Source organism: Antennarius striatus, chromosome 13 (genome assembly GCF_040054535.1).
Source record: "Antennarius striatus isolate MH-2024 chromosome 13, ASM4005453v1, whole genome shotgun sequence".
NCBI lineage: Eukaryota > Metazoa > Chordata > Actinopteri > Lophiiformes > Antennariidae > Antennarius > Antennarius striatus.
In genome coordinates, this window is record NC_090788.1 from 7,105,222 (window position 1) to 7,126,015 (window position 20,794).

General features: G+C 39.5%; 1 protein-coding gene across 1 annotated transcript in view; it reads left to right on the forward strand.

The window, feature by feature from the left end:
• The first annotated feature begins 556 nt into the window (after nucleotides 1–556).
• pcdh1a (protocadherin 1a) overlaps nucleotides 557–20,794 on the forward strand; it is a 97,304-nt gene continuing 77,066 nt past the window's right edge. The window contains exons 1-3 of the mRNA XM_068330338.1: nucleotides 557–655; nucleotides 7,399–8,213; nucleotides 8,937–11,120. Of these exons, the coding sequence (XP_068186439.1) occupies nucleotides 7,419–8,213; nucleotides 8,937–11,120 (2,979 nt within the window). The 5' untranslated portion in view covers nucleotides 557–655; nucleotides 7,399–7,418. The remainder of the gene's footprint in view (nucleotides 656–7,398; nucleotides 8,214–8,936; nucleotides 11,121–20,794) is intronic.

The window sequence follows — 20,794 nt, forward strand, 5'->3', positions numbered from 1 at the left end:
AGCCCCACCTCCTCCCACGCTCCGATGAGTAGAGAGAGAGAGAAAGGGAGAAAGAGGAGCAACTAACCTACCCACAGCATTTCACCACTTGCTCTCTGGAAAATACTTCAGATGGGCTTATTGCATCGGACTGCTTAGAAAATACATTTTATGCTGCAAAAGCGTCATTTATGTTCCTATCGCTCAGACATCTAGCGCCTCCTTAGAGTGCGCTCTAGGCTACTTATTTCTGTGGAAGCGCTCGACAAACTTGGACCGAGGGGATGCACCAGCGAGGGTATATCTTGGCAGGGATCACTTATTGAAGATTGGAAATGGCTCACAGTAGGCTATTCCCATGGAATGCAACTCCTTGTTTTTCAGTTCTCTAATAAATAATCCAACATAAACAGACCTTAACTTATAATATTTCCCGAGAAGCAACCCTGTCTTTTCACGAAGAGTACTGGACGACGCTGGGCACATTTATCCTTAATTTTGATGCGGAAAGTTTTATATGCAGTGTATGGATTTTTCTGACTGCTGAAGTTATTTCGGTATCAGCTCTGTGACGGAGGTTTGAGGGTGAGACACCTGCCTCTGGGATCGCCGGTGGACACAGCTATCATCTAAGGACGGATATCGCCAGGCGCTCCTAGTGAAGTCTCTGACTGAGGTAATGGAATGACTACACAGCTCACCACGAAAGTTGTTTTGCTTGGTCGGGATTGTTGGGAGATGTGCTCAGGAATTAATCTGAAAACATTGCACACTTCTTTGAAGTAACGTCTAAAGGGCTAAAGCAGGCCACTGTCCAAATAGGTGTTTATAGGCAACAACAAGTTGTACGCGATGCACTTCATCATACGCCGGCGGATCCAGCGTCGACTCCGTGTTACAGGTTGATGGTGAAACAACAGTGTGGAAAGCCTCTGCCATGCACGACAACGACGCTCTTCATGATTGATAAGACGATACATTGTAATTAAAACACGTCTGAATATTAGTTCGGTCTCCGTGAGTAATGGCATAAAGTCATGAGGTCTGCCTATAATTGTATTTCCCCTGCAATGTTAGTGGACGCACTTCAGTCAGATCTGCGCTGGCAAACGGTATAATTGCATTTTTTTATTACACCATTATGATTCTATGAAGTAGAAAATGTGATCCATTGGTATCATCCTTCTCTCGCCCTTATTTTACACGAGCAGTAAACATCACACTAATTGCACTGTTAGTGGATATTTATTTGGAACTGTTTACTCACGAGTAACGATTTCTTTTCCCTTTTGAGCAAATAATTCTGACATACAAGCTGCTATGTTAATAACAAATCGGCAGTTGTCCTATGGAGACGTTCATGCGTATAATTAGAGTGAAAAAAAAAAAAAAATCTTTGATGAGCGCATCCGCATGGGTAATCTCCTCTGCTCTCCAGTTTGAGTCTGGGGTGTTGTTTCTCGCCACTCCACCGGCCACCAGGCACATTTTAATAGTCTGCTCCACATAGTGATGTCTGCCCAAGTTCCTACACATAGACTACTGGCCATCTGAACAGCCAGGACAGGGTCTCTTGCAAAACATGGATAAAACCTGGATCCATGCATCCATCCATCCATCCTGTCCAGAGTCCATTCATCCATCCATCCATCCATCCATCCATCCATCCATCCATCCATCCATCCATCCGAGGGAGTGATGTAGCTGAAAGTAATTGACCTGGTTTTGGCAGCTGATAACTGAACAGTATGTAACTTCTTCCTTTAACACACTGTGGTGATGTATGTCTGAATGCATCCTCTCCTATCTAAGTGCATTTAATTAGCTTTTTGTGGTAAGACCCGACCCTCAATCTGTGTTTTTGTGCAAAGCAGCCAAGGCAATAGCTGAAACAAATGTCCATGCCCTTAGCTAGTGTTTCTAACCAAAGGCCATTGCTTTCTCATTACCAATGACCAGAGTTTATAGTCCCAAGAACTGTGTAGGGAGACCTGAGCTGTGAAACTGCCCATCATAAATCACACTGGTGGGAGGATAATGGATTTTACCTGTTATACTAGCTAAAGGCGCAGAGTCAGCCAATATATCAAATCACATCAGTTGAGAAAATCATTAAATCATCCACCATCTTTCCAGATTTGAGTAAAGCAGGGATGCACTTCTTACAGTAGATATTAATAAGCATGATTTGTGTCCAGGTGATAATTCAGGTTCTGCAAAGTAACAAGAGGTGTAGCGACGCTACCGAATCACAGTTTTCTCTGCAGTTACTGCAAAGCAATCAATTAGCACAAAATAAGTTTCACTCCTGCACTCCAATTATTTTTTTCTATCTAACCCTTGGACACATTAGTAATTTGCAATCATGCCTCAGTTGATTCCACGCTTGAAAAATTTCTGCTGGACCTGTGGAGCGGTCAAATTAAAGAGCGAGTGTCATCCAGTCAGTCGTGAGTTGGCGCTACTGGTAGATAATCTGCCTCTGTGGTAGCAAGAGAGTGTCACAAGCTCTGCAATATATTACTTTTTTTTTTAAAGCATTTCATTTTGAGTGCATTGTGACTCCAGTAAAATGTATGCACCCTTATGTTTTTTAATCATTTTCTATGCCTGATACTTGAAGCAAAAATATGAGCTTCTCCTCATTTTCAACAAAAAACTTCACATCCTTCACCGCATTAAAATGTCCATGTCGCTCACAGAAAGATGGGAATGATGATAGACTGACACTTTTATTAAACCCTGGTGTTAAAATATACTGATAAAATACATCACATTTCATCACATACTATACAAGTCTTTACAATTTTTTTTTCATCAAATGCTGCTTTGGTACTTTTCATGTATTTCATACTCAGTTGGCTTCCTGTATATGTCGAGCCATATACTTAGCAAAATTATCATTCTTAGCATTATTATTTGATAAAAATCTGAACTCAACATACTGGACCCAGGTTTCTGAAAATGTCTTATGTTTTGAGATAAGCTTGACTTGACCTAGTTAAATGTGTTTTTTTGGCCTCCAACCTATGAGATGTTAGTTTATATCTGTATATTGTTTGCCTTTTTTTTTTTTTTTTTTCATTAGAGGAGCGAGTTAGCTGATATTTGCAAGCTAAGGTTACATCAGTTTCCCAGAGGTCAAAGTTGTGACAAAGTTAAGCTACAATTCAGGCCTTATTATAGTAGAAACAACCTCTCTCCTGAGAATGAAAAGTGTGCACAGTTTGCAACAGGTAGGGGCAGTGATTGTAAACATTTGGAAGCTGACATGTTTCCCTGAACAGTGGTTACTGCTTGCTGCTGTATTGTGTGAGGGCTCCAGGTGAGACTCGGTTAGACCTTAGAGTTTGCCGATGTTTAGCTGTCAGTTAAGTCTTTCCACCTTCTCCTGTGTAGCAGCAGAGGCAGTAGGCACTGAGCCTCCAGGGACAGGTGAAGGCATAAAGAATGGTAGGCAGGTCGCGAAAAAGAACCTGGGAGTTCACTGTCAGTCAAAATGACAGTGGAGGAAATGGGTTGATCCATGACATAAGAGATTTGCAGAAACATCCCTCTCAAGTGTTATTATGTTGACTTTTGAAATTGTACATACAAGTGTATTTTTGGAGATTTTTCTTTTTTAAAGCAGAAAAAGGTGGAAAAGCATTTTTACGAAATTTAATGATGCATAAGGAGGCATATTATGTAAATACATTCATATTTAGAGCGGATTTTTGAACTCTTTAATCACAGTGCCTAGTTGCGAACATCATGTTTTTACCAGTATAGACATGGATATTAGTCACTTCTACACCTCTGTGAAATATCAACAAAAGTATAGACCCTCAGATGACACAACGGTCTGGAGCGAGAGCCACTTGGCCTCCTCCTCCTCTGGGACCACTCTAATTTATGGAGGTCATTGGTAGTTGAAGGGGCTATGCCTCAGTGAGCTTCTCCTGCTGCTTCAGAGTGAGTCGGTTCTTGCGCTTAGACTTGGCAGTCCTGATTGTGAAATAAGTTGGGCTTGGGCCAGGCGATATTCTGGCTGTGTCGCAACCTGACCTTATGAACTCTATTAGTGAGCAGTTTTGGCTTGATTGCATACTTTGTTGCACAGCTTAACATTTTTACAGGAGATACTGCAAAATTCACACCCAACAAGTAGTTTGAGACTGTCTTTGAAGGGCCACCTCCATACTGTGGTACAAGCTGCCTCCAGTTTTTCCTCTATACAGAAACCATCTGGACTGTGGCGTGGTGACAGCGTGAAGTTTTGTCCTGAATGCTGTTTCACTGGTTGTGAACACTTCTCTACTCAGTCAAGACATTTGGAAGCCTTGATTGCATTTGGGACATTATTTACCTTGAATATGTATCGCCCAGATGCACCTTCATAAATGCCTGTCTCAATCTGTTTCTTGATTTTTACAGCGAACAGTGCTTTACAGTGTGAGCTGTTAAGGCCTGTTCAGGGTTCAAGTGTGTACTGTCCTCATACAACTTGTGGCACAGTGGGGTCCCTCATTCATTAACCACATCCAAGCTGTCTTTTTGTGTAGCTATCAGAAACTGCAATTTTATAAATGGATACAATGGAAAGAGCACACAAATTAAAATGAATGTCTCTGCAGTCATTCTCTGAGACAACTATTGTTTTGTCACAGTACAATTGGTAATCTTTATTTTCCCACAGGATCTCAAATTCTTAGCCTAAGATTTTCAGTGTGGCAATGCCTGTTTGCATTCAGACCCTGCAAGGTTTTTTGAGTAGTTGACCCAGAATGTGAAATGGCAGAACAATTTCACTGCGCTGGAAGATCTAACCTCTTCATCCTCCATTTGATTTTATGCTGAGTTATGCATCACAATCTGCCTGAATCAGCTCGTAGTCTTGTGGGGCTACCACACCATCTGGGATGGCAGATGATAACCAAGTTTTTCACAGAATAAGTGCTGAAGTGCAGGAAATGTCACCCCTAGTTGTGTTCAGCAGTTCTAATTAATCAATTCCTCTGCTCAGGTGGTGAACTGCAGTAGACCAGTTTAGTGAAAATTCTCAACACAAGCTCCCCCTCTGCCACCACTGCACATCTTTGCTTTTTTGTTTGTTATTTGTTTGAGGTGAGGGGAAAATTATGCTACCAATCTTTTGATGAAAGATTTCTTAGACAGTTGACAATTGTGACATAAATATCGAATAGCTTAAGGTCAAAGACATTTATCTGATAAAAGATTGTACCTGATGGATGGTGCAATGTTTATTTCACAAACAACATAAAAATTGATGTAAATGTAAACAAAGAAAAATGAGCAACAATTCATTGTGGCCGCCAGGCATGGTGCCATCTGGAAGACAGGCATGAGGCCAACTGGAAGACATTAAGTCATGAGTGTCATCAACCATAACAATCATGTTTCTATCAAAGCACACCTCTTCATTCTAGAAGTGGCTATACTGGCAGGCGGACTGTTTCAGCTAAACAAACGATATAATTTATTTTAAAATGCTCAGTTTGTAGAAAAAATGTGGTTAACGATACAAATTTTAAAAACAAGAAGCTGAAAAGATAATACTGGTGTCAGGTATGTGATATGGTTGTTTTATTGGAGACCTACATCATAAAAAGATGCATTTTGTCAGAGAGAGAAATCAGCATTGTTTTTCACGTATAGAAGCAGAAATCACACTCCTTGTTCATGGCACGCTGACCAAAGGTTTGCCCTACAAATGTAAAAAGGGACACATCAATAACTGAGCAATTAGTGCATCGATAAACTGCACTTCAATTTTTAATGGATTCAAGGGGATTTGCTTTTCTCATTGGATTTCTGTACATTTGTATTTTGCTGTCAACCTGATAGTCATATGCTTTGCCACTTACTCTAACATTGTTTTAATGTGATGAAATGTAAAGTGTACTGAATTGAGCTCAGGTCAATGCTTTTAAAAAGTTCATATTCGTATATATGTTTGTCTTACAATCACATAGAAGAAAATCCCACATCTCCTCCCTCTGTATATCGGTTGATTCTAGATGTAGTATCCAAATTTATTAGTTTGTTTATTTTCCTTTCTGTTTTTTTTAATATGTAAAGTAACATTTTGCTCCAACTATTCACGTGTAATTTGTAATTTTTTATAAAATTCTTTTAAGGCTTCAGCAAATGTAGTGGCATTTCCAAATTCACAAACAAACAAAGAAACTAAAAATTTAAAAATTATTTGAGTGTAATCAACCAATTGATTGGTCCATCACAAACATATCGCAGCTGATTATACAACAATCTGTACTGAAAGCACAAATAATTTAACATTATGATGAGCAAGAAAACACTACACAAAAATGGAAAATGTTGCAAAAAATATTTTCCAGAGGAACAGCTCTTAACACTTGACTTTACCAGCTACCCCTGTTTCAATTACGGAACTATACAAATGTTCACCACTCTTACATACTGTTCACACGAGAAGTAATTACTATCTAAAATCACTGTAGCATGAAAAAAGACAATATTTTTTTCTAGACAGAATACAAATCGAAGAAGAGACTAAAATAGGTCATAATATGAATAGAAAGGTTAAAAATCAAACATATTGATTACAGCATATGAGTTTGTCATGTTGGAGAATGACTGGGGATTTGTCATTGTGTATTGTTGCAAACTGTGTGATGATTATAGGCAAGTAGAATAATCTAAATGGAGGAACTGTACTGTTGAGTCTATGGTGCTCAGCATACAACCCTTTCTTATTGCAGGCCTCTCCTGAAGGTAAAATAGATAATTACTTAGAAAGGTTTAGAAGGATATATTTTTAGGTTATGTTTGATACCATTGGTTACTTTTCTTCACTCAATGTCGGTTAGTGTAATGCTAAAATAATGAGTCTCCGAGACCTTGTAGAATCTGATTTCGTATTAGCTTTTCATCTGATTTTACTGCTGAAACAATCCATTCCTGCCCTCAAGATTTTTCTATGTACACAAGATATAATTTGTTCTTTCGATATTAATTTCTACAGAGAAGTTATGAAGCTGAGACACTGCCATAAGGCGTTAGGACAAAAAATAAAATAAAATAAAAATAAACATGGGATGAAGTTATGGATACATTTCTAAAGAATTAAATCTTTATCCTTTCTCTTGTTGTTGTCTGATTATTTTATTCTGCTTACAGGCCTGCTCTAATTTTTGGTACAGCTTATTGACAGAAATAATTAATTTTGCAGCTATGGAGTTATAATAAAACAATACAAAACTTCCTTTTCCCTGCAGACTAAACTCTCTCCCTGTTGTCTTAAGGATTGATTGAATTCCATAATTATTGCCTTTGGAGTTTGTTGCAGCTACCAGACATTTCATCCAAACTATTCAAACACGATTTCTAACAGAAAACACATTTTGACACAATTTCTCTTTTATCTCTGATTCGCAGACTGATCTTCTGATGACCTAATGGAACTGAATTTACAACTAGTGCTATTTTGGGTCCTGGTGCTGCACTGTTTTTCTTCTGATGGCAGCATCCTGTACAGGGTCCAGGAGGAGCAGCCTCCAAACACTTTGATTGGTAGCTTGGCAGCAGACCAGGGCCTGCCAGATTCAGGTCATCTCTACAAGCTGGAGGTGGGTGCCCCTTACCTTCGCGTTGATGGAAAGACTGGGGACATTTTTACCACAGAGATTCCAATTGACAGAGAGACTTTGAGGGACTGCCGATCCCTGGTGAAGGGCAAGCCCTGCTACCTGGAATTTGAAGTATCAGTGACAGATCTGATACAGAACCAGAGCCCTCGACTGATTGAAGGACGCATTGAGGTACAGGACATCAATGACAACACTCCACAGTTTCTATCATCTGTGCTCACGATTTCTGTTCCTGAGAACACAATCATGGGAGCTTTATTCTCCATACCTCTAGCTACAGACAGAGACTCTGACAGAAATGGGGTGGCGGATTATGCTCTGACTGCAGGGCCAGACGCAGCAACCCTATTTGGTTTACAGGTGGCTGAAGACAGGGGTGGGAAACTCCCACAGCTTATTGTCCTGGGAAACCTTGATCGTGAGTTAAAGGATTCCTACGACCTGACCATTAAGGCAGTCGACGGAGGAAACCCTCAGCGCTACAGCAGTGCTTTGCTAAGAGTGGTAGTAACTGATGCCAATGATAACACTCCAAAATTTGAAAAGTCTACTTATGATGCGGAAGTGTCAGAAAACAGCCCAGCTGGACACTCAGTGTTACAGGTGAGTTGTGATTTAAGCATACTTGCATCTAAGGATGTGTTTGTAAGTGTTTGTGTCAAATGTAATTGGATTTTATACTGAATTATATTCAAAACTAAACAGTGTCTGCTGCTTTGTTTGCATTGTGTATTCTGCAACAATTAAACCACAATGCTGTGCCAATTGATCAAAAATGTGTTTGACTAAGGGGTCTCTTTATCATGTTTGTGCCGACTGTATTTGGCAGAAACAGTCTAAATGCTAAATGTGAAATTCCAAATCTTTTAAAAAAAAATCTTGGATCGTGCTTTAAGTTAATTAGAGTTACTCTTGGGAAATTAATGTTACACTGTTTCTTAGCAACTCAAATATATTAATCATATTCATGCTTTCAAAATGAAGTTACTTACAGTAGTTGGTACAGTATAACTCCAATTTGTATTATAAGTAATTCCAATAATAGAGTATTAACATATTATGTTTGTACTGACAATTAAGTAGCTTAATGCTTTCAATACTATTCCTGCAGAAAAAAGCAGCAGTGTAGAGTTTTCTATCATAATGTGAAAAGTTACTGACTGTCATAGAACAATACCAGCAAAAACATTTTTGCCTTATATCAGGAGGTTCTTAATTAATTGATTAGGTTATTCATTCATTGACCACCGATTAGTCAAGCAAGTAGTACTCTTACTTTGTTGCCCCAAAATTATGACTTTAACCACATTATTCCTTTTATTGTAGGTCAAAGCAAATGATTCTGACATGGGCCCTAATGGAGAAATTGAGTACACCCTTCACCAAGCCGTGGAACCAGTGCCGAAGCTCTTGCGAATTGATCGGTCCACTGGAATAATCTATGTCAAAGGACCACTAGACAGGGAGGAAATCAGCAGCTTGTCCTTTTATGTGGTCGCAAGGGATAAGGGTCCTCAACCTAAAAGCTCTAAGACTTTTGTAACCATTGAAGTGACTGATCAAAATGATAATGCTCCAGCTGTCGAGATCCGTGGGATTGGCCTGGTGACACACATTGAAGGAGTGGCTAACATTTCAGAAGACATGCCAGTAGGAACAGCCGTTGCTTTGGTGCAAGTTTCAGACAAAGATGAGGGAGAGAATGCAGTGGTCACATGCGTGGTTGCAGGAGACGTTCCTTTCCAACTCCGCCCTGCCAGCGACTCCTCCAGTGACAACAAGAGGAAGTATTTCTTGCAGACCACCACTCCTCTTGACTTTGAACGGGTTAAGGATTACAGGGTAGAGATTGTGGCTGTTGATTCTGGAAATCCAGCACTGTCTAGTACAAATTCTTTGAAGGTACAAGTTACTGATGTAAATGATAACTCCCCAATATTCTCTCCGACTTTGTTTGAAGTAGATTTTGCCGAAGAAAATCAATCAGGAGAGAAGGTTTTGGATGTTATAGCTTCAGATGCTGACAGTGGCACAAATGCAGAACTCATCTACAGTATTGTGGCGGATTCATCCATTAAAGGTCTATTTGAGATTGACCCAAATACTGGTGAAGTGAAAGCACGAGGCCCGCTTGACCGTGAGCATAAAGAACGCTATGAGTTTCGGGTCACTGCGGCAGATAAAGGTTCACCTGTTCATAAAGGAACAGCAACAGTTGCAATAAAAGTCCTTGACCGCAATGACAATGATCCCAAGTTCATGCTGAGTGGCTACAGCTTTTCCGTTTTGGAAAACATGCCTCCACTTAGTCCAGTTGGCATGGTCACAGTTTTGGACATGGACAAAGGCGAGAATGCTCATGTTCATCTCTCTGTCGAGCCTGATGGAGGGAAGTTTGTTGTTCAAAATGGAACAGGCACCATTCTGTCAAGCATCTCATTCGACAGGGAGAAAGAAAGTAGTTACACTTTCCGTCTCAAAGCAATGGATGGAGGAGAGCCACCAAGGTCTTCGTACGTGGGTGTTACCATAAATGTACTTGATGAAAATGACAATGACCCTGTTATCACTAAGCCCTCCAATTCATCCTTCAGGCGCTTGTCACCTCTAGCTTCCCCAGATAGTCATGTTGAGATAGTGGAAGCTGAAGACCTGGATAGTGGACCTAATGCAGAGCTAGTCTTCAGTATTGCTGGTGGAAACCCTTATCAGTTATTTCACATCTCTCCCTCCAGTGGCGAGATCACTCTAGCAAAAGAGATGACCCGAAAACATGGTGGACTACATCGACTAGTGGTGCGAGTGAGTGACAGGGGAAAGCCTGCAAGATATGCCACTGCCCTGGTCCACATATATGTCAATGAAACCATTTCAAATGTCAGCTTAGTGGAAGCTCTAGTTGGACACAGTCTTTACACACCGCTAGACAGGGACATTGCTGGTGATCCTGACAATGGCTTTGCTGCTCAGCGAAGTAATATTTTGTTTGGAAGCCTTGCTGGTGTGGCAGGTGTCGTCATGCTGATACTGGTGGTGGTATTTATTCGACACAGAATCCAGAGAGAAACTAAGAGTGGGTATCAGGCTGGCAAGAAAGAATCAAAAGACTTGTATGCACCAAAGCAGGTCCCAAAAAATGCCAAAGGCAAACGAGGAAAAAAAGGTAAAACCCATAAGACCCCAAAACCACTTGGGGAAGAGGAGGAAGTTAGCCTTCAAAAGAGTCTCAAATTCAACCTTGACGGAGTCAATGATAGCCCCAGGATACACCTGCCCTTAACATATTCGCCTGGAAGCCCTGACATAGGCAGACACTACCGCTCCAATTCCCCTTTACCCTCCATCCAGCTGCAGGCCCAATCCCCTTCAGCCTCACAGAAACATCAGGCTGTACAGGACCTTCCTGCCACCAACACCTTTGTAGGAACGGGAGGAGATGACAACTCTACTGGCTCAGACCAATACTCAGATTGCAGCTACAAGACCAGCCAACCGAAGTACAACAAACAGGTAAAGTTGTGCCTTTGTGTTCTGCTCGAGGAGTGGATGATTGTGGATGTTGATTTTCTTGAGGGAAGTTTTTATTTTTAAGTGTTGTGAGAAAGATTGTGTAGAATACACACGAGCCATGTAGGACTAGTCTGTTATTACTGTTTAATTAGAACAAAAATTTGAACTCCAACCAGAATAATTTTAATGTGACTTAAATTTCTCTGTAACATACATGTGGTTGGAAAATCAAGTTTCACAGTTTTGTTCATCATTTGTTTTCATTACTTGCAGAATTTCAGCATACAATGCTACTGCAAATGAAGCTAAATCCTTATATAGTCCAACATTGTATGGCTTCAGGAATTAAATGGCTATTCAGATTAATTTTATTTTCGTGAGGACAGCACTGAAATAGAAAAAAGAAGGTCCATTTCTCAGTGACTTCCTTCTGCTCTTGCCCCTGACCCCCAATGCTCTGATCTCTGCAGGTCACTTGGTCTTATCTGCGTGTTCCTTATGCTCTTATCTCCCCTTATCTGTGCAACATTTGGTAAGGCTCAAATTCCCATGGAAACAGAAATATTAACAGATTCTAGAGGGGATAACAAACATAAAAGAATGCAGACTGTGGAGATAGCGAGCGAGTATGTCTGTAGGTTTCTGTGTCATCCTGTAAGTGTGTGGTTTTGTGTCTTTTACTAGACAGAATAGTTGCGTAATTCTGTGTATCTGTGCGTATTCATTGGGGAATTTGAGTCATTAAGAAAGTAACTTAAACTCTGGGAATCTATCACCTTTCTAGTAAATGTTATAGTGAACTTTCTGTTCGACAAAAGGTCAGTAAGAGACAGAAACAGTATCAAGTTTAGGTGCAACCCTTTAATCCAGAGATGGGTGCTCGCACATCCATACTATAGAGTTAACCAAATTTTCAATTGATATCTGACATTTATTTACTGAAAATTATTACATTTGTAAATCACAAGAAACAAGGACCATTGACAAAGCTAAGTAAATAAATAAATACATCATTCAAAGTATTGGACATTTTATTGAAGTTGACACTGGCTTTAAAGAAGCTTCCATATTAACCATAAATTAGCTGTGCCACACATACAGAACAGTTTGACAACACGTTCCAGAACATTGAGCAAAAAAAAATAAATGAAAATGCCAATGAGTTGTGAATGTGCATACATGACACATTTTGTGTGGTGATATCTTCAGAGCCAGTATCACAGGTGGCTGCTTGAAAGTTTTAGCAGATGCTAGCTGACAGTTTAGGTGATCACAACATTTTGTGGGTGGAGTTGGTTTAGAGAGCAGTCACCGCTGTCTCCTTGATGGATAGCAGAAGGGACCAAAATGACTGAGAGTCAGAGCCTGTGTCTGCATACTTGTGTGTAGTGCCAATCTTTATTTGTGTGTAGATTCATGGTCTCCTAAAGCAGCGTTAGTTGTAACTGCATCACAGATGTAAGCTCTCAATTTGATAGCATAAATGCATATGAGACGTGACTAAATTGATTGACAGACTGAATAAAAAAACATGGCCAGATGTTGAAGCTTGTGTGACATACCTCAGCAGATGTTGTATCATGTATGACATCCCTTTTTACATCAGGAAGAACAGATTGACCAAAATATATAATTAAAGCAACAGCCAAGCGATGAGACAGATGCTGAGTGGTGCCCTTGCTTTAATTAACTGTGCTATACTCTACAGTTGCTTTTTATTCAGAAACTTGGTCAGGTGTCTAAACTTCTTGGTACTTCTACTGAAAATGACACATTTCCTGTTAACGAATAATGAGAACATAGAATGTCTTGTGCGTTTGCAGCAAAACTTTAAAAAAAAAAAAAAGGATTTGAAGGATTTAAGCAGAAAGCTTGGTTCTGTAACTATCTGCAGCATTATCGTTCTTGTCTGCAATTCTCTCTGGAATTAATTAAAGGCTTTTTAGTTATGAATACCAAATTATTGTTGGGTAGAATTTGAGTCTATGTTTAACAAAGTGAGCAGACTTATTTGAAAACTGGATTAAGTGTGTGTGGGTATGATAGTCTTGTCGTCACAGCTACATTTAAAACATATCAAGTCCCAGTTACTTCATTTAGGTGTTTTGTGTCGATGGTATTCGGCTTCAGGGTTTGTGTTGTGATTTTGGAGCTACTGATTCAGGACCCTGATTAACAATGAAGAGTACTAGCTGCATTATATACAGGTTCTCCCTGAGATATGAGCATCTGACTTATGGACATTGCGAGATACGAACAGTCGCTGCCTGATGTCTAAATGTTCATAAAATGTTGCCATATTGCATTTACAAGTCTGTCTTTTAAACTGCGCACCACATCACTCTTGTTAACCTTTCTCACCTCTGCTGAGCAGCACTCCTCCATACTTGCATCTCGAATACTCAACTCCCTCATCTCGCCCAGTTTGTTCCTGCAATTATACAGTAGATTGAAATTTAATACATATAAGGATTTACGAACAATTCAGCTTCAAATTCAGCTTACAAATACTGTTTGTAAGTTGCGGACTCCCTGTACTAATATATACCAGTGTATAGCATGTTTGCCATCCTATCCATGTGTAAAAGCCATTGATTTCATGAGATGGCAATGTATACAGACATCATTTAAAAAATAAAAAAACTGCAGATGGAGCACCTTAGCATTTAAAGCACAGAAAAACTCCACAGGTCATTTTGAAGCTGATGCAGACCTCTGGGGTCATAGTCCACACTATAACACTGATTAAATGATTCAAATACGGAATCTGTGCGATAAACAATGACATATGTATGATGAACAACTGGAGAACAACAACTGGAGAGCGAAAGAGAAAGAAAAACAAAGACAAAAACAACTTCCTTCTTTGTTTTCATGGAAAATCAATTTATTTGACAAGAAATACGCTTTAGTTGTGAAAATATAGCATCAGACAAGATCAAAATGCTCAGATATTATATCTAAGCAAACAGGATGTGTCTGCTTGATGTGGTACTGTTGTTTCTCTGTGCTAAACAGGCCCTGACAGTTGCTTGCATGCTGCTCGCACCTGTTTGGGTAATATTGTAATTAAAGTGGGGACATTGGGAATTTTCCTCAGGGTGTTGGCAAGTTAAACCACTCTCAGGTGTGTGCTGCAATTCAGTTATTGATCCAAGGTTGGCATTTACAAGCAGGGACGTTTGAATATTTCAGAGCAATGTTAATAAATTTTGTAATAGTGAAATTCGCAGGTAATGTTTTTTGAATGTTTGTTTCTTAAAATGTAATCCATATATATATATATATATATACTGGGCTTGCACTAGGAAGTAGTAAGACCAAGTCACTGTGGCTCAGTGTAAAATAATTGAGTAAGCCACAAAAAGCCACATTCTGTGTCCAAGACAGCGGCGCAGCACGCTGACGGCCAATGCTTGTCGCTGGGAGAGGGGGTGGTATCTTTATTTCTATCCTACTTTATGCAGGTATAAATGTGAGATTCAATAACTGAAAACTTGCATTCACTATTTGAAGATACAGACATTCAAAATATTACACAATGTTTACTTGTACGTTTTACTTATACTAGAACACATTTTAACTTCGACTGAGACACTTTGATTTTAATAAATTTGATTCTTGGTATTACTCAATGTTTATTTTTAAATTTTACTTGGACTAGAAGACATTTTAACTTTGACCGCCACCAAAACCATTGGTATGTCATAGTTTAGTTTAGTTTCGTTTTTTTAATTCGATAATATGATTTTTCATTTCAATTTAAAAAGGCATGGAAAAATAGCAAATGAGGTGAATACATATTTACGTACATCGCTGGTTATTCCTGCCGGTCACAGGGATTAAAAGTCTAAGACTACAAAAAAAGTATTGATAATATCTTTCATTTACCTTCTGATCGGTCTGTCACCACTCATACCCCCTCTCAGCATTCACCATTTGTTGTTCAATTAGAATTTTAACGCAAAATGTACTTTAAAGCACTGGATTCTTAATTTCTTTCAATCTATCGTCCTCGCCTTGTCGTACACCAATTTGCGGATTTAGCTTGTAAAAATAGAATCATTTTGTTTTTCATTGGACGAAAGGAGGTCATGACTCGAGTGCATATTTAATGATCGGGAGCGTTCGGGTCACTTCGGCTATTTCTGTCGGCATGCAGAAATAGTGGCGCTAGCGAGCCACGCTAGTGGAAATAGCGGCGCTAGCGAGCGAAAAAGTTGTAAGTTTTAGCCTTTTTTCCGTAAAAATAAGAACGCCACTGTGGCTACACAGTCTAAAAACCTTGTAGCCAATCTGGAATTTACTTTGCTTATGGCGAAGTGGCGAATGGCTAGCGCAAGCCATATATATATATATATATATATATATATATATATATATATATATATATATATATATATATATATATATATATATATATACACAGTAACTACAGCTACAGTATATACAGTAACTTACACACTTTTGAAAAGTATGTATGAAACTGTGGCATATTTGTCCCATTCATGATGCCATTGTGGCCCTGCTATAAAGTGGCGACTTATTCAGGGTGTACCCCGCCTCCCATCTGATGTCCACTATGATAAACTCCAGTGTTGCTGAGTTTCTTGACTTCAATAAAATGTTGAATGATGTCATTGTTACACCTCCAAAACAAGGCGCTCTGTTATATTTGTGGTTTTTCCCTTTCTCCTCATCACCTTTGAATGTGTGATGTTGCGTGATGGTTGCTGGAGGAACCTGTGATCACATTGGCAATCCAAACTGATAATTAGCCCTTTTGGGTCCAACAGCTAACACCTTTTTACACACCTTACTTAATGAGAATCCTACAAAGACAGTGTGAGTGGAATAAGACTCCAATGTTGAACAGCAATCATGGTTGTTTGAAAGAATTTATAGTAAATTCATCTGTGATGTATGTTCACACCATTAACATGCTTTATTTAGCAAATACGGATGAGTGTTTTCCTCCCGTGGGCAACTCCTTCATATTCATTCCATTCTACAGTTACCTAAAGCCACTCTAGTGGATTGTTAAAGCGAGAAAAGGGATAGAGTGAGTCACTGTGAGTCTTAATTAACCTGCTTCTTTGTTAAGCAGGGCCCACATTTTGTGAACTTTAGGCATCCCTTTGAGCTGGGATTAGCCCAATTTATCCCAATACTGCTGTTTGAACTCAGAAGAGGTGTATTACAGACAAGGCCAGAGGCAAAATTTGCACTTGTTCTACAAGACTGTGACACATTATTTTCTCTTGCCTGTGCTCAGGACCAGTGAAAATAAGAAATCATCGAAAATGTGCCATCTGCATTTCAGTGAATAGCTGGAAAATCAAGGAGTGCAGGAGGACTTATTTTCCCTATCCTTTCCTATCTTGTTTTTCAATCTGCCTTCCAGTATTTTTAAAACAGTCACCCCACACATAAATGTACGTGCAAACACACACACACGCACGCACGCACGCACGCACGCACACACACACACACACACACACACACACACACACACACACACACACACACACACAATTCTTAGTGCACCACACACAGTATTTGCCCTGGTTGATTACGCAAAGAAAGGAAGGCGAGAAAAGGATTTGAAAGGCATTGTGGATCATGCATTAATTCACCCTGCCTGCATTCCGGGTTGTTCTTACAGTTTTATGGTATAAATGCATAATTTATTACATTGCAATATACACTATGAATGCTCTATATAGTGCGCTCTTGCGCATTCGCGCATCAAAGCTTACGAGTTCATTGTGGATTTTTGGTAGGTAGTCACGTGATACTGTACGCCCATTCTATTGGTTGACGGCATCCGGAAGTGCGCTTGGTTCCGTGAGTCTCTAGCTTATGTGAAGTGCTTTAAACAGTCAATAACTGTGGGAAAAGGTAATACAGATAGAAGGTGGTTTAATTTCAGTATTGGGAGGGTCATAAACATTTAAATTAAAGTAAATAAAAAGATAAATAGTTCATAGCTCTATCGCGGAATTCATTAATCGCATGTGGTTCCTGGAATGCATTAACTGCAAAGAATGAGGGCGCACTGTCTTGTTCAATCATCAATACTCGTACTACACTTTGGCTGTTGCTTTCACAATTTTCTTAAATAGAGATCCAGAGTTCATTTTACCTCAAGAAAGTAGTGCATCCCTGGAATGCTCTTCAACAAAAATGTGTGCATCCAAACATGAATCGTAAGTAAGGATTGAGTTTTGTCAATAGTACAATATAATAACTAAACATACTTAATTTTAACAATCTTATTAATAACGATGTTTTAACTGTTTAAGTAAAAAGAAAAAAAAGTAATATTACATATTTTTAATAAAATGTTAAAGCCTGGTAGTCATTCTTCAAAAAAAAAAAAAAAAAAACAGTTTAAGAAATGAAGATTTAATACAGTTTTTTTTCCCCCTTTTGCTTCTCACTTAATAGTTTTCTTTGCCTTTAATTCATATATTCTCCTGTGGACACTGCAACAAGCTGACAGAGCCTTCTCCACACACATTTTTTCTAATCTGCATTTTGTCTTGGGTGCTGACATGTAGCCATGCCTCACCCGTGGAAACAGTCGCGTCAATTATGGTACAAAGGTTTAGATTTTTGCTGGTTTTTGCGTAACTTCTTCAGCATCTTCTTCCGTACTGTCCACAGTAACACCTTTTTCTTTCTTTTCATTAACTTTTGGTTGTTTTTTATTCAGGAAAGCACTCATTGTCACTTGGGTTTTCTCCAACTTGTCTGCCTCTTTTTCGGGGATATGGTGATAATGTGAAACTAACTCATCACTCTCTCACTGCAGAGTGTAAAATGAGCAGAGGTCGTCTTGCCATTTGGTCGATTTTACTCATTCATTCATTCATAGTCACAACCGCTTCGTCCACTGTCGTGGGGAGTTGGAGCCTATTCCAGCTGACTGAGGGCGTGGGGCAGCGGAAAGTCCGGGTCCAATTCCAGTGCGGCACACACTCACTCACACCTACTGACTGTCAATTTGAACTGGCCAATTAACCTGAAGTGCATGTTTTTGGGAGTGGGGGAAAGCCAGAGAATCCAAACAGTCTCGAGGAGAACATGCAAACTCTGCAGAGTTGCTGAGCGGCGACAGCGTTACCTACTGTGCCACCATGCCGCCCCTGGTCGATTTTAATCAGACTGAATCACACAGATGAGTCTCATAACGAGAAAGTCGTGCAAGATCAAAAAACAATGGCGATTTCCGTGTTCGAAATTTAAGTGGAGAAATGGATGAATTGTGAATATTTTTGTTGAATGGAAGTGCATTTAAAGCCAGGGACGCAGGCTGTCTGACGATCGTGCGTCCCTGTCGAAAAAGGTGCGTCAAAGACACTAGGACACACGCAAAGTTTGTGACGGTTTGCTTCATGCTCAATACAGTTTTTATAATTGGATGATACTATCTCTGAGATTGGTTCTGAATACTGTTATGCCATCTCCTTATAAAACAATTTCCAGTGTATTGTCATACAACATATTTTCTTTTATAAAATAATGACTTTGCTTTCTTTTTTTCTTGCTTTCACAAAACAATTCAACCTGCTCCTTACATATCACAGCATCATTTAACTATTTCAAATGATATAAAAGTATGCAATTCATGTAATTTATAATGTAATATCATAAAGTACTGTATGTTGGTGATACTTTTACTTACAGTGCGCCCTCACGCATTCGCGCATCAACGCTCGTGACTCTTATCTCATTGTGGATTTTTGGTAGGCAGTCACGTGATACTGTACACTATTGGCTGATCACATCAGGAAGTGCGCTCTGTTCCGTCAGTCTCGGACTTTGGTGAGACACAGAAGTACTTAAAACAGTCAATAAGAGTGTGGGAAAAGGCAATACAGATAGAGGGTGGTTTAATATCAGTATGGGGAGGGTTCATAAACGTTTAAATTAACGTGAATAATCTGAATATTAGTTCTTATCATTTACATCATTAAAGAATTATTTACGTGATTAAGGAATCCACTCGATGGTGGATTCCTTAATCACGTGTTGTTCCTGGAACTCATTAACTACAAAGAACGAGGACGCACTGTGTATCCTTTCAAACACCAACCAAAAAGCATGCTGGAATAACATCTCATTTGGCAGTTTCTTTTTGACTATGCTTCCATGCTGGAAGAGGAGTAGAGTCAAAATGAGTGTATGGTACTTTGATTCAGACTTCATTTAACTGAGTTATGGTTTTAACAAAGACATGACCAAAATCTCAGGAATCAGCATTCTTGTGCAATTGGGGAAAAGCACATGTTATGTTTAGCGGGCTTGCTTGTTACATTACATCTGTCTTGCTTCTTCCATCTTTTATGGTATATCTTGTATCTGCTAGGTCCATAGTTTGGCCAGTTTGTACTGCCGCTTTTCAGGTAACTGCCACAGAAAGTTAGACTCAAATGCAGACGCCAAAGCACAGTAGGGCAGTTAAAAGGCACCTTGCTAGTGCTCAGCAGCTGAAATAGGAACTACACAGGACACCAACGACTGGAAATCAGAAGCAGGCAAACATTTAATGAGAGAAATGATGGGACTGAAAGGTAATATAACCTGACAGTGAGCAACCCTCTACAAACACTGGGACTAACATGATGAGGAGCATTGCAGTAGACAGTTGATTGGGTCAGGCAGTCTACAGTGGAGGGAAATTGTGGGCAGGGAGGTTCTGACAGAAAGAGGAAGATTTCTGGATACTCTGAGACAGGAGAGAGACAGTATGCAACTGTGTCTGAATGTGAACCAGGGAGAGGGGGATAGGAGGGGAGCAGTCAGGAAGCACAGTGAAATGCTGTGTGAGTTAGTGCAGCAGAACAGCAGTTTCACATTCCAAATAAGGAATAAGCAAAAAAGTGCTTGTTAATAAGACAAAATCGAACCATATCAAAGAACTGAAAAAATATGTTTATTCGGTTCTCGGTGATGGGTTTGGCCACAGTTCAGATAAAAACAGAATATAAAGTAGAAAGACACTGTGTGCTCGACAAGAATATATTGGAGAAAGTGTAAATTCAAGAAAAATCCATAGAGGAATAGATAATTAAAGGTTTGCTTAGGTTTTACAACAAGCAAGTCCTGAGTGTCATCCATGAGTTGTAACAGGGTACTTCTGCACATCTTCCAGGATTGTTGAGCTAAATTTGGTGCTGGTTCAAGTACTTCCAAGGGGGAGGAAAAAATGGGAGTGGAGCCTGTAGATTAATTTGCAGCTTTTAGCAGACTGGTCACACAAATATATTTTGAGTACTCAAAACAGGAAATGTCAAGGTTTACTGGATAACAACGGTAATAGCTCATTTCCATACAGTGAAGGTGATAATGAACCAACACATCTACAATAGTGAGATGGTCTGTACTTGGAATGCAGCCGTCATGAATTGACCTATGTGTTGCATGAAAAAATGTGTAATGAGCAACAAGTCCCTTGTGTAAACAGAGTACCAGTTGAAATTGTTCAATGACAACTGTACAGCTTTTAAACAAATATGTTTTTGCCTCATCTGATAAAGTTGCGAAAAATTGGTCAGTTTGCAAAGTTACTGGTTTCACAGAAGACAGGGTGCTCCAGTCCCATTTTGTTTGTGCTGCTTTCATGTATGTTTTTTCCTTGGAAAATGGAAGCCAAATACTTCTTTGCT